This window comes from Filicampus tigris, chromosome 17 (genome assembly GCF_054856515.1).
Source record: "Filicampus tigris isolate MCC_2025a chromosome 17, RoL_Ftig_1.0, whole genome shotgun sequence".
Classification (NCBI taxonomy): domain Eukaryota; kingdom Metazoa; phylum Chordata; class Actinopteri; order Syngnathiformes; family Syngnathidae; genus Filicampus; species Filicampus tigris.
In genome coordinates, this window is record NC_141233.1 from 17,130,151 (window position 1) to 17,145,419 (window position 15,269).

Below are 15,269 nucleotides of genomic sequence, written 5' to 3' on the forward strand. Positions count from 1 at the left end.
GTATCTGCCGCGTTTTATGAACTATTGATTTTATTTAGGAATCAAATCAGGAGGACATGCTGAGAAGAGGCCGCGCATCGGGGCTTTTACGCTCATGCGCTGCTGCCGCCGCCGCCGCCTAACCGGATTAACTGGGCCCAAATTGACTTCCCCGGCCAGACGGGAGACGGTTTTTATGGCCGTGGTGGTCAAAGTGCGGTCCCCGGACCCGCTGGGCTCCGGCGGCTTTAGTTTGGGGGATCCCAAAGGAAAGCAGATTATTTTGAAGACGTGCCTTCAGATACATGTGGGGACAAATAATGCATTTACGACAGCTGCATCATACTTTCTTCTTTCAAAGATATGCTCCTTTTTGGGGGGAAAAAAAAAATGGGACTTTTTAGCCCGCCCCAATTTGTTTGCGTTGCGATACCTTGACGATGTCTTCGTTGGCCGACTTGCACTGCACGAAGGCGGAGACGTCGGTGACGGCTCCGTTCATCTCGATGGACACCATCTTGACGGGGATGGCCACGGTGCGACCGGTCAGGACGGCCGTGTTGATGATCTCCGTGTCCTGTGGGCGGAAGGTGGCCAGACCGGTCGGGGTCGTGGTTGTTAAGAAAAAAAAAAAAAAAAAAACATCAGCAGGCGTCCTGGCAGCTTTCAGTGGATTTCATCACCTACTTGCAATGTTTTTTGTTTTTTTTTGTAGTCAGGGGACGGCAATCAGACGCGAAAAGGGTGGAGTTGAAATTTGGCCTGGTAATTGCGGTGAGCGTCTCCATTCAAGCACAACGTTTTGCACTGTCGAGCGTGAGGACGACTACCGGGAGACATGATATATGGGAATCATTTTTACTCAATTTTAAATTGCTTAATTTTGTTGTTTTTTAAAAAAAACATGTATATTCTTTTTATTATTTTATTCATTTATTAAATTACATATGTGTGTGTGTGTTATTTGAATTTGTACCTATGCATTTTTTGATTGAGATGTTGTTGTTTTTTTACACTGTAATGTAAAATGGCATTTCTGTTTTGTTGTCACATGATATCTTCAGAACATTTTGTATTTTTTTATGAGTTTTTTATGATCATTTTGATCATCGTGAAGACTTTTTGATGAGTTGTTTTCCACATTTGATGCCGATTTACATCCTGAGGCTTCATCGATTTTCACGATGAACTTGTCTTCTTGGTCATCTTTTCACCGAGAGGAAACAAAATGAAAAGCTTGAAAACGGAAAGGTTGTTGACGAACACACACCAACCAATTAGCGTTGGTGTGCGTTGTTTTTGCGGCAAGTGGCTCAAGCGCGAGGCCGAGGAACTCCTTGAGGAGCCGGCAAGTCGAGTCCATTAAGACGCCAAATAAACCAGGAAGCAAAGTAATAAACAAACGCTTTGTCAACACACTCTTATGTTAATCGAGCCGCAGCGCGGTGAGCGATCGATGACTAAGGTCACGCCGCGCCGCTCTCCCCCGTGCGACCGGTCGATAATCTCGCCCGGCATCTCTGTTGTCGTGCTGCGCCGCCGCAACACTCCTTGAAGAAGGTGTTAAGGCGTCTGACGTCATTGGCCAGTTTAGGGGGGCTAAAAAAATAAGAAGTGACATCTCCGGAAGAACTCGTTAGCGGCAAAAGTATGCAAACGAGGTAAACACAGACGTGATGATAAACAGACACAAATAAAAAGATGACAGCCGCCAGCCCGCTCTTTGCCAGTCGAGTTGTTACGCAAGCGCAAAATCATAAAAGCTGATTTATGCAGAGAAAGGCCAACAAGTGACTACAACATGGACGTGCGCAACATTTGAGAGCCACAAAAAAATACAAATAAAAAAGTGGACCATTATGAAGAAACTGATCAAACTTGAGTGGAAAAAAACGAGGCGATGAAGCTCTCTGGAATATCAAGACGGAGGCACACAACATCGTGGAGCAACCGGCCAACCGAGCCCAATTACTGCACAAACGCTGCCTCCAGGTCAAGCTAGCGGCACCCTGAAATACCGACCGAAAACCTACCGAGCTAAATCCCTATCACCTTAAACACCTACCACCCTACCTAACTCAGAAACTTCCAAAACGCCCGTCCCCCTAACACCTCCCTACCAACCAACCTAAATACTGAGCTACAACCTTCCCAAATGCAAAGCTAGCTAAGCTACCCATATGCCTTCTGTAAATACCAAGACCAAACTAGCTACAAAATACCTAACTGAAACACCTAGCTACTTACCTACCAACCAAACGAACACCTGCCGAGCTTCCTAACTTCTTAAGTGCTGATCTAAAACCGACCTAATTTCAAACCTAGCGACTTAGCTATCCAATGCCCACCTGAAACCTTCCACCTACTTCGTGAAATGCCCACCTACATGTCTAAATGCCAACCCAGCCACCTACTTGGCTTAACAAATGTCAACCCGCATATCCAAATACCTAGCGACCCACCTACTTACTTGTCCAAACGCCTACCTAGCAAAACACTACAGGTGCTACATTAGCTCTGCAACGGAAACATGATCAATTTATAGAATAAAGTCAACACGAGTCACTTTAATCTATTCCGAAAACAATTCCGGTTATTTCCGGTGACTACAACTACAAATAACCACCCGCCTCTCTGAGTAGCGACCCTACTGATTTGGAGTTCGACACAGCTAATGTACCTAATGAAGTGTCCTAGTCAACAAGTCAACAAAAGCAGCGCACCCCCACAGCGCGGCAGGAACAGGTGGGCACGCAGCCGAGGAAAACAACGGCAACGGCGGCGGCGGCTATGCGAGTAAAAGTCACGGCGGCGTGGAGTGTCAAATTTGGCACGCGCGTTGGCGTACAAGACGCATGCTAATTCTCCAAATGTCAAGGGGGCCCACTGACTGGCGGGTACGCGGCGAGAGCCGTATGTTTGCAGCAGATGTGCAACTCCAAGTGGAGAATGCCTAATGGGGCTCGCGGCACTTGCAAGCAAGCAAATGGGCAAAAAACGCGCCAGCGTGACTTGCGAGCACTGTTTGGGTACACGCACACACGCAAATACTACATTGGAAAAATGAATGCTCTGCTAACGACACGAATCGTGTTACCTACTGCTATCATGGCAATGATTAGGACATATGTTCATAGAAATAATGATGATAACAGTGATTATTATTGCTCTACTACAATACAGGGCGGCACGGTGGTCGACTGGTTAGCACGTCCGCCTCACAGTTCAGAGGTCGTGGGTTCGATCCCGGCTCCGGCCTCCCTGTGTGGAGTTTGCATGTTCTCCCCGTGCCTGCGTGGGTTTTCTCCGGGCACTCCGGTTTCCTCCCACATTCCAAAAACATGCATGGTAAGTTGATTGGATACTCTAAATTGCCCCTAGGTGTGATTGTGAGTGCGGATGTTTGTCTCTGTGTGCCCTGCGATTGGCTGGCAACCAGTTCAGGGTGTCCCCCGCCTATTGCCCAAAGACAGCTGGGATAGGCTCCAGCACGCCCCGCGACCCTTGTGAGGAGAAGCGGTACAGATAATGGATGGATACTACAATACAATAAAAGTAGCATATTTTTGTAATCATTTAAATAACAGTACTGTAAAAATGCAGTCCGTATACCTCGGGTTACGAATGTTTGTTTGTTTGCAAACAATTACGGTTCTGCACAACATTTTCCGAGACAAATGACCTTCATTTGCGTGGCGATTTTCGGTACATGACGAGCGGATAGCGCTACGCTACTGTTGCGCTTCGTCTAGCGTGAGGTAACCTTCATCGGCAACGTGCAACGTGCCCAATAGCGCTTGTAACCCTCATTCATTCAAAAATGAGCGCTGTCAGGTTCCAAACGGGAACCAATTGGGTTTGGCACTTGGGCTTCCACTGTCGTAGCATATTTGATGTATTTAGCTCCGTACGTTCTATCATTCTTTGACAACAACAAAATACAATATTGTCATCTATATCGTATCCTCTCTCCATCTGTCAAGGTACCTAGTGAGTTACTGAGCTAGCTAGCATCTAGCAGCTAGACGCTAGCTAGCCTTATTATTAGCATTTATCTAGCTAGCCGCATTACTTGCATCTATCTAGCTGGTAGGGGTGCAACAAAAAACGGTTTGAATCGGAATCCCGTTTTTTGATTTCAAAGGTGCATCGAATCGAACCGAATCGTTCCCCTTTGTAATGTATCGAGATAGGTATCGAATCGTCTTTTATTGGACCGATGTAACTTGGAGATGTGTTTTTCACATGACAGCGACAATATACTATATTGAATCGAATCATCGTCTCACCGAAGCGAATTGTTCCACTTTCAAATTGAACAGTCCTTGAATCGTTTCGCACCGAAAACCGTATGGAATCGTCTTTTGTGGAGCGGTGCGCGGCCCTATTGACTAACTGTCGATCTTTGTATGTCGTGACGTGACGTGACGTGACGCGACGCGTGTTGAACTGACCATGGCCAGGGGCAGTATGGCCTGGATGTCCCGCTGGACCACGGTGAGCTCGGTCACCACCTTCTCCGACTCGGACGGGGGGCTCTGGCCCTTGTAGTCGATGTTCCAGTTGATGCGTCGCGTCACCGAAAGGCTGGTGAAGTTCTCCATCTCAAAGTCGAGCTGCATCACCTCGGCGTTGCCGGCCACCTCCCTGAAAGCAAAGCAAAACGCAAAAAAAGCTCGATTCCAACACTGGCGGGGGTAAAAAGGATCATTGCTCAAGTGTGCTGGGATGTGATTCGATTAGATAACCTTCATTATGTTGATATATTTTTGGTTTAATTTCATTTATTTTCATTTCATGGACAGTACTTAAGCACTGTTAATGTATAAATGGTACATAATGTTGCAGTGGCTTACAATAATGTTCTGCGAATAAAACCTCTGTTTGACACTAGTCGAATTTAATGTCGGCCGTGATGGTGGTCCTCGGGGTGCAGAGTATTTTTTACGTGGTACGTGGTGGAAAAAAGAACCTGCGTCATAGTGGTATGACACAAAACGTCCCAATGTCCCTTTCAATAAAGTCAAAAAGACACCGCGGCGTTTTTTGCGCTAATGGAGATTGACAATTTGGCCCTTTTTTTTTTTCATGCCACGCCGGCTGATTTCATCTGGCGTATCAAATGTCCAGGAATTAATCAGAGGCCCCCACCGTCCCCCCCAAACCTCCCTTGCGCCGATGAAAACAGCTCTCGTCAATAAACAATCAGCGCGTCTTAAACTAGAGGCTGGCGGAGATTGCAAATTCAAGTTGGGCCTCTCACTTGCAAATAATTGCACGGTTCGCCCATTTTCTCCGCACCGATCGATTGCGTTTTTTCCCCTCCTTCGCCCTTGGACTGTATACACCACAAAGCGATTTCAAATGGACTTTTGTCCGAAAAAAAAAAAAAAAAAAAAAAAGCATCCAATAATAGTCGAGCTGGACGTTGAAGTGGAGTCCGTCACGGGCAGCCGTTCAGCGTGATCGTCTTGTAATGAAAACGTCAACCATCACGCTGAAGACGCGTCGGCGGTAAGACCCGCGGGGAGGGACCACGCAATCGTGGCTTCCAAACTCCACACAAAAGTTGTCTTCCCGGCCCGGTGTAATTACCCGCACTTGACATTTTGACGCCGTTGATGAGATTGGATCCAGATTTGCCGACGTGTCACCAGGTGGTTTTTTCGCAATCATGATGACAAAGTCTTCCGTATTACAGAGTGACCTTTTTCGACGGAATATTCACTCATTATGTAGATAATTAATGTCACTATCGCAAAGTGGCGCAAACGTGTAGTGACTAAAGAAGCGCAATACAACACCGACTGAGCCAATAATCCCACTTCTGGCAACGGTTTATCATCGGTGAGTCATTATGACCGCAACAGTTTGACCCGAGTCTATTGGGATGAAAAACCTGAAGACCCACCACCACGTAGTACTGCGCCTCCTTTACAAGACTCAACATCCCACTTCTGACGCTAATGATCATTGCCAAGCGCAAGACATTGTGCCGGTAACCCGGATTTGATCCGGGTTGAAAAAGCGACACGGCCACCGCGACGGTAAAGATCTGGCCCAGAAAGAAGCACTTCACGTTGTGACAACACTTGGAGTGCTCTCAAACAATTTTCAACCTTCCTCTTAACTTTTTGCAAAACCCAAGAAAAAAATAACGCTGAATAATTCAGCCGCCCCCCAAAAAGAAGTGACGACCTTGTTGGCTGTTTTTCTTTCCTTCCTCCTTGTCCCGGCGTTATTAATATGGAACAGCCATTGACCACGATCAATAATGTATCGGCCCAAACGCGTCAACTGTGAGGAAGTGCTACCGCCAAAAGAAGAGGGGGGAAAAAAAGCAAAAGGCTCACGGAAGATAAATGAACTGCGGGTGTGATGTGATGAAGAGAAAGCGTGGGGCAAAAAATAGAATAATGAAGAGAGTAACGCCAAGACGGACGGGATCAGCGGCGCCGAGATGTGCCAGCTCCTTTGCGGGTTACGCGGGGGACAAAATGCCCAAAACACACCGTATTTGCTTTTGTGATACCCAGAACACATTACTGGAGTTTAAGGGAGTACTCAGGGGAATCATTGCCAGGGCATTTTTTTTTTTGTCGGAGGTGGAAGTGTCCATTAAAGTATCCGCGTATTCCTCCATAACACCTCAAGCTTTACTCGTAAAGTCTACCCGAGCGTGAAAGGGAGGGACGGGGGTTGGGGCTGCTAAAAAGGATCTAATGTTCCTTACAAGAATATATATATATATATATATATATAGAATAAAAAAAAATAAAAAAAAACAAAGTGCAAAGTGAGGCGCCAACTGAAGCATTAAAGTGTTATTAGCTGTAATGCGCAGGCTTTGTTAGGCCAGCAAAAAGCTAGCGGACAAGAAAAATACTTGTCATGCTAATCGCTACGTATCGTAGCAACCCTGCAATATCTCCCTGTGAAGAACGGATGCCGACAAGTGTTTGGAGACAATGCCGGGACTTTTTGCCTTTGACGTTCTTTGATATCAGATGAATTTGCCAGCTTTTGTTGTTGGGGAAGTGAGTGTGCCGCCGCCGCCATTGATGAGTGTATTCAGCAAAAAGATCAGAGACATTAAAGATGTTTAGTGCAAACTGAAAACGTCTTTGAGACAATAGCGCTGCGTCTTGCCTTTGATGTTCTTTTACAACCGATGCGTTTGTCAGCTTTTCTTCTTTGGGAAGTTACGGCGCTGCTATTAATGCTAAAATTCCACAAGAGATCATAACTTTTGACCGGAAATCACCCGTACACACTTGAAATGTGTTTCGGGCAATACCTGGGTATCCTGCCTTTGATGCTATCTGAGAAGAAATGAATTGATCAACTGTGCTCTTATTAATGATCAACTTCAGCTAAAGAACAAAGACATGAACGATATCAACATTGACTGTACTCATAGATCTTTTGGGCATCAACAGGGCATCTCGCCTTTGTCGCTCTTTCAGAACCAAAGGATTTTCAGCTATTTTCTTTGCTGAAGGATAATGATAATCATTGAGCCAAATTAAGCAAAACATCAAAGACAATGATGATTTGTAAATTCTCTCCAACATGCTCCGAAAGCGTTTTGAGACATTGCCAGGACGTCTTGCCTTTGATGTCCTGTGACCAAGAATGGATTTTTCAGCTATTGATCTCGAAGCAACGGCTCAACTATTAATCATGCCCACAATTCAGCAAAACATCAAAGACAATAATGATACCTAGTGACTGGAATTCTCTCCAACGTGCTTAGGAAGTGTTTTGGGACAATGCCACGGCACCTTATCTTTGATCTTTTCTTTAAGAACCGATTGGCTTTGCAGTTATTGTTCTTTCAGAAGTGACAATGCTGCTGTTGCTCATGAGAATTTCAGCAAAAGATCAAAGGCAATACTGCAACGTAGTGACTGGAATTCTGTCCGACACGCTTACAAAGTGTTTTGAAGCAATTTTCTAACACGTTGCCTTTGATGTTCTTTCAGAACCAATGGATTTTTCATCTTTTTTTCGTGGAACTGACTGTGGTACTATATTTATACTACAAGAAAAACATGAAAACAAAAAACCTAGCAAGGTAACCTTTAATCACAATCAAACATTTTAGTCCATAGTTGGACATTTACGTCCACGTTTGGTTTTTCTCATTCTCGGGTCAAACTGCTGCCGCCATGAATTGTTCATGAAAACACAGCGCTATTGGCATCGCAGCAAATAATAACATGAAGATGCGTTTTTCTAGCGCGCTTGTCTCGGCACATGTTCCGTGTCAAAGGCAGGTGTCGCGGCACCTTCTCGCCTTGTCGTCTAAATAATGGATGAGGAAAGTTTTCTCCCGGAAGCCGCTGACATAATTAGCGCTCGCTGACAGGAGCTCACGTCGGGCGCCTTTGCCACGTTGTCACTCGCTCAAGTCAACTCCCCAATTGAGAAAGGGGGGAATACAATAAAAGCCACAAAAAAAACCCCCAAAAAACACATGAATGCTGCATGGGTTGAAAGGGTAGATTGATTTCAGACCTTTTTGGACTGAAAAAAGGGGAAAAAGAAAATCTACATTCTTTAAATTTTAAAAGAAGGAGAAAAAAAGTCAGAGAAAAAAATGAGTTAATTCTCATACAATTAAGACTTGTTCTCGTGACGAGAAATTATCGTACAGTTAGGGGGGGAAGTCGTAACGTTACAGGAAAAAAGGCAGAATGTTATAAGGAAGAAAGTCAGAAGTAACTCTGGAAATGGGGCCTTTACATTGTTACAGTTTCAATCATCAAGTTGTCATGCCATCAAATAAAGTCGGAAAATGAGAAGATTTAAAACTAATATAGTACTACTTTACTGTCATGAATTTAAGCGGCTGATGTTAAAATTTGTCAAAAGTCAAAATCATAATGTTACCAGATAATGGTGTAATATTACAATTGTTTTTCACATAAGACTACAATCAAATTGTGAAGCTACCATAATTACCTCGTCCATTTGTAGAATGAGGTCATAATACTACGGTAAAAAATATCGTTTGAATTTATTGTTATGATTCTCAATGGATGGGATGTGGACTCACCCTTGCTTGACTGCTTTGTTCTTGTTGACGTCAATGGTGGTGATGGAATGCTTGGCACCGGACACAACCTCCCAGTCCACCTTCCACTGGGCGTTCTTGGACTTGGTCTGGATCAGGTTCACCCCTTTCTTAGCTTTCACCCTGCGGGGGTAGGGAGGGGGGGAAAAAAAAAAAAAAAAAAAAAAAAAAAAGGCCGGTCAATTTTATTAGAGGAAATGATTTATGTGAGGGGTCGTAGGTCGGCGCCCCCTCGCATGCGCGGCCGCCCGCCTCCGCGCCTTGGCATCACGGCCAAAGCAATTCCGCGGATGAATCAATAAGTGAGATGAATGAAGACGGCGGCGGGAGACATAAAGCAGAGCGCGAAAGGCTGCGACCGCTCTCGGGTCACGAGTGTGTCGCAGACGCCTTTGCGCGCCATTAAATGGAGGTCGACTCTCCACCGTTCCCACCAACAGTCGTGGGAGGGAACCATGGACAAATCTTTCAAAATTGCAGCCACTGAAATACTACGAGCAATAAAAATAGCCAAACAACCGGAAATTTGATGACTTTGACCGTCACACAGAAAATGGGGAAACAAGTCCAGCATCGTTTTCCAGAGTCAAATGTCTCATTTACTACTGTGATCGATTATCAAAATAGTTGCTGATCGATTGGACCAGAATCAGAACCGTGAGCGATTAGTTGTCGATTACTGTATTTTTCAGACAATAAGTCGCACTTTCTTCCTACTTTGGCCAGTCCTGCGACTTCCACTCAGGTGCGACTTGAACATATTCAAATTCGAGGTCGGACTGGCACCCAAAATCCCCGATCGCGAATCGTGTTGATGGTAGCGAACGAGTTCCGGTGGGATTTGAAACTTCGGCTTCTACCCACGGAAATCGCAATAAATCACCGAATGTTGTCACGCGCGCTCCATTTCCGAAGGTGGCAGTAATGCACCGAAAATATTTGCCAACCGCCAAAAGAAAGCAGAAGGCAAGGCAACTTCATGTGCGATGTCGCTAGTTTGCCGCCACCTCTCGCGACCGTCCCACCCGCTAGCTTTAGCATGCGGCATCTGCCACAACAAGGATTTACTATTTACAGCACCAAAAAGGCACAAGAACCGAGCAGGATTCTACCTTTGGCCGCAACGCAATGCGGGATTCGAGTTAAGCTAAGCCAATTTAACCTAAAAAGAAAAACCTTTCCGCAGTTAGAAGCAGAAGTTTCAAATCCAAACGGTACTCGTTTGCTGCAGTCAACACGATTGAGGGAGCGGTGATTTGGGGAACCGGTCCAAGCTCAACCCTTCTTGGTCTCACCCAAAAATGCAATCTCTAGTCTAGTCTTGAGTGACTTCAGTTTTTTAATTTTTTAAAAATCTTCGTTATGATGCATTTGTTGTCATTTGTAGAGTAAAAAATACGGTCTAATCCAGGCACGTGGATTTCCACGGAGACAGTGCCTCCCTCAAAAAGCCGCAGTTGTAGCAGTTGTACTTCTCAGTGGATAAAAAATGTGCGTGCTTCATGTTGACATCTCGAATAATACATCCTATTTTCGGGGGGCTGGTAATCCTCATTTCTATCCGACTTGAAGACGTCGGGCGCAAGCATCCGTCACAGGTTGTGGCGATTAGAACATTGTTTCTTGTTGTTGCACCTCTCATTAGAGACGACACACGCCAATTAGATGAAACGGAAATATGTAACGCTTAACAAATCATCCAGCGTTTGATGTCATCTTAGGAAAAAAAAAAAAAGTGAGGCAAGAGAGGCTAAACAAGGTGACCCAGTTGCTGCTTGATGACTCGGCACAAACACTTTGGATGGCAGACGCTAATTACGCTTTACTGCAGCGACGAGGACGACCGACAACCGTGTTTACCGTCCACAACCTTTCTTAAGCTGTAACGAGCACAGAATATTCATCACCTCATATATACTGGATTACATTTTTTTTTTTTTTTTTTAATCAGATGGCGCCAAGGCGTTGGTTTAGCTAAATGAGAGTGAGACAGCGGGAGCCGCGGGAGCGCCGCGCGGAATGCGCCTCCCCGTGGAAGAGCGTTAACGCTGATTAATGACGAGGGCTTCCCACTGATGTCGAGCATTAAGCAGCTGTGATGCGGACGCGCGGGAAATGGCGGCAGCGGCGGCCGGTCGGCCGACGCTCGCTCGCTCGCTCGTTCGCTCGCTCATTCCACACCTTGGCATCGCCGGTGGCTGGGAGACGGGAGCAAAACTATTGTTAAGGCAACTTTTGGCTTGGCGCAACAGCCAGACGACGTCATCGTGGCCACAGGGATGCAAACACGTTGCATTGATTAAGAATGTTTTCTTTTTTTAATTTCGACGACCGTTGTAAGAAGAGATCATGGCATCTTATTTAAACTATAAACAAAAAAAACCCAGATTTTTTAAATGTATTTACTTTTTGTATTCTGTATTCATTTTGTTTTCATTTGTTGACAGACATAACGTTGTTTTTTTTTAAATGATGTCAGCATGTTGCCGGTTTTGTCGTCATCGGAGGCCGTTTTGTTTCCCTCGGAGGTCCGTCTCGCCGGTGAGCTCACGACTGTCGGCGCTCGTATTTCACGTTGATAATCAGACGATCCGGCACGACGGCGGCCGCGGATCCTTTTCCCGATAGCGCCTCTCTCAAAGGGAGAAATGCGAGTGGCCACTAGCATGAAGTCATCTTTGAAACCGCGTCGGCCCACGCACAAACACGGACGCTCTTTAACAAAGATTCCGCCGGTGTGGTCGCTCCACAGTGTCGCGTGCGTCCGTTTGATGTGTCCGGGAGAGACGTAGCCTATTTGTTGCGCCCAATTTGCCATGGTTATTTGCCATGTTTATTGCCGTTTTTCCATCAAACAACATTTTACAGTCAACTTGGACTTGCGGTCGCTCTACAGCGTTGTGTGCAAACATGTATGAGCAAGCTATACCACTTGTCCGTTCTGCCATTCTGTTTGCATATTTTTCCATCATCGCCGCTTTTTCCCAGTCAACTCGGAGATGTGGCCGCTCCGCAGTGTTGTGCGGCAGGCGCAGTGCTTAAAATTCCAAGCACTTAATCCAAAAGCCGAGCACAGCCATTAAAACAAGTCAAGCACCTTTGGGACGCCTGGTGATCGTTCTCCCGGCCGCAATAATCACTCACACGAGTTCTACCTCAAGATGCGGGAAATAAAAGTTTCCTTACAAGAGGTCCGGCGGGGTGGGGGGGCGCTAGGGCGGCGGGAACAAAGCCGAGTGGGAGGGGTCATGATTGCCGACACTTCCCTGCAGGGAAAAACTGTGCTTTTTTTGTTACTTTCACCAACACAAGCGTGTCATTAACTCCATGCCACTTGTCAAATGGAGGCGGATGCATGCATAAGCGCACAGAGAAGCGCATTGTATTTTTTATTTTTTTTGGGAGGGAGGATTTTCAGTTTTCTTAAAAAAAAAAAAAGGGAAAAAAAAACCAACCTTACAAAAACAATCTTATTTTGGGTGGAAAAAGTAGTATATTAAAAGAGTGAAGACTACATTTTTCTAAGAAGGTCGCATTTTCATGAGTAAAGTTACTTTTTTTTTTTTCAAATGGTTCTCTCATTCTGGGTGCAGTTGCATTCTAAGAAAAAAAAAAAAAAAATCAAGAAAAAACATTTGTATACATATTAAGATCAAAATAAAACCCTGTATTTGATTTTTGTCTTTTTTTTATAAAACATTTTCTTCAACATTTTTGAGAAATGCAATCTTATAAACTGATTTCAAGAAAAGCTATTTTAAAAGGAAAAATAGCCCAAGAATAAAGTAATGTATCCGGAAAAAAAGAAGAAACTTCAGAGTGAAATTTTGTTCAATTCAAATACGGTTTGAATGAAAGAGGATATGATAATAAAACAAAACATTATTTTAAAAGAGAACGCATTCTTACAGGAAAATTGTTGTATTATTTGGAGGGAAAAAAAAGTGGTAACGTGACAAGGCAAGGGTGTTTTTGTTTTTTTTACTTTATAGTGCAGTTACTGTTGAATATCCTTCGACACAGTCGGCATCCCGCCTGTTACGGTTCTGATCCCACCTCCGACGGTGGCAAATTGACTATCACAGGCACAGTGTATGTATTTTCTCTTTCATTTCTTTGGGCAAAACACGAGCATTTTCCCGGAGGGGAAGAAGTTTCTGCTGTGCGGAGGGGACGGCGAGGGGGTGAGGGGGAGGCGGCAACCCCCGAAGCCGCAGAGTGCCACATCTGCGCCGCGAAGACGAAACGTTGCCGTCATTCTTGCAAATTCATCTCGGAGGGCGCTGGTGGAAATTGCGGTTAAAAATAGCCGCCGCCCCTTCGGGACTACCGGGAGGGAGTAATTACGAGCGGTCGTTAGCAAAGGTCGCAGTAGATGAGCCGGGATGCTTTTTCATGAGCGCGATGATGAGGAGGACGAAGATGGTAAGGACTTCACCTGCTCGCCCCGACACTTTGCTGTGTTTGAGTCGCATCGTGAAAAACAGTTGCCATGCGCATTGACAAAGGCTTTTTTCCCCCCCAGGAAAACAAAAAACTTATTTTATGTGTATATATAAAAAAAGACCAGAAAAATTACAGGGATAAAGTTGGAATTTTTCCATAGTCATATTTTCACCCCTTTTTTGCTTCTAAGAATAATATGTTTTTAGGGAAATCATTTTGTTCTCCAATAATTGTATTTTCCCTTTTTTGTCTTTGGGAGGGGGGGGGGGGGAACTCATCATTTATTCATTTGAAAAGAAATCTTTTTTCTGAAAAAAATGAGTTTTCAAAAATGTTAGATGTCCTCTGTCTTTAAAGGGGAAAAAAATCCAAAACAAAAGTCAAGTTGTTTTAACTTGAGGAAAATGTAACATGACAAGTATATTTCTTAAAGTGAAACAAGTCATATTTTTAATGATTTAACAGAAGGAACAGACGTTGGAAGAAGAAAGGTGGGACAACACATGTAGACACGCAATATAACGATACCACACAGGCATATAGTCTTAATCCTCTGCGAAAAATGCCTAATATTACTGCAACTTACTGGGTAGTTGTGATCGTCTTGTGTTCGTGCTTATTCACATGTCAGTATCATACCGCCACCTGGTGGGCAAGAGAGGCCTATCAAGATGCACACACTTTAGTTGTTTGCATTTCATTCATTGTTATTCCAATATATACATTTTTTTTTAATGAAGTACAGTACTATTGAGTGCCATTTGTCCGTTGAACAGGACAACATATTTGGTCAATGTTTTATGGGGTGCTGGACTGGCTTAAATGTCATCTCCCTCGCATTTAACAACGTTATTTGTTCACAGAAAGGTTTTGCGAAGTAAATTGTCATCTTTCTAGACTTAAGGTCGACATTTGCTGCAGGTATTGTTGGTTGAACCGAAAGATGTAAGAAATAAATACATTCCGTGCCTGTTGCCTTCTTTTAGCAGCCGTCGACTCCCGGCAGCATTTTGACTGTCGTTGACGTCAGCGTCGTCGTAATGATCCACAGCGGAGTAAAGCAATCAGCGTTTATTTGTCAAAGCACATAAAAGCGCTCGGTCCCGAGCGGCCCGTTTCAAAAGTAAAACAAATGACATGTCGCCGCGCACGGAAAAGCTCGCAGACAAATAAGAACGTGCACTTAGTGTGAATTATACATATCCTGCCGGGATGAAATTTGTCGTGTCGGCAGTGGCGCAAAGTGTCCCGCCAAGGGAACTAATGGAGCTTCTTCCTTGGGCGGGCGGGAGCAACTTTAGAGTCCAATTTTAGCCGTTGTTTTGCCAAGTTGCGCTAATGCAAAGAGTGCTTCTCGGACGTTTAAGTGCTGACATCTTGCTTGTTTGTTTACTTTGGAGTCCACATCCATCAAGGACGGCAGCGCTTGCAAAAGTTCGCTTTGGCTAAAGACGGCATGGACACACACCAGAGAGGACGTTTTTGAAAAATAAAACATTTTGACTTTTTATATTGGAAAATACATGAATAAATAAATAATATATATCTAAATAAAATAGCAATACCATTTTTTTCAGACCGATAGCATGTACTAAAAATTGTGACCTTTCTTTCTGATGCAGATGATGATTCGCCAATGTGTCAAACTGCCGCAGAGGGGGACTTATCGATGTCAGATTTGGGGGGGGGTTTGTCTCAAGTATCAGTGGCTGGGATCATACCTTAAAGCGGGCCAGTATCGATCCGACGCCGATACGCGTTCATC

General features: G+C 44.6%; 1 protein-coding gene across 1 annotated transcript in view; it reads right to left on the reverse strand.

Annotated features, from left to right (window-relative positions):
• The window catches only part of tmem132e (transmembrane protein 132E), a 48,669-nt gene that overhangs the window by 14,958 nt on the left and 18,442 nt on the right, over window positions 1-15,269 (reverse strand). The window contains exons 3-5 of the mRNA XM_086012878.1: window positions 9,041-9,181; window positions 4,434-4,626; window positions 413-556 (exon numbers count right to left, since the gene is read on the reverse strand). Coding sequence (XP_085869004.1) covers window positions 413-556; window positions 4,434-4,626; window positions 9,041-9,181 — 478 coding nt within the window. The remainder of the gene's footprint in view (window positions 1-412; window positions 557-4,433; window positions 4,627-9,040; window positions 9,182-15,269) is intronic.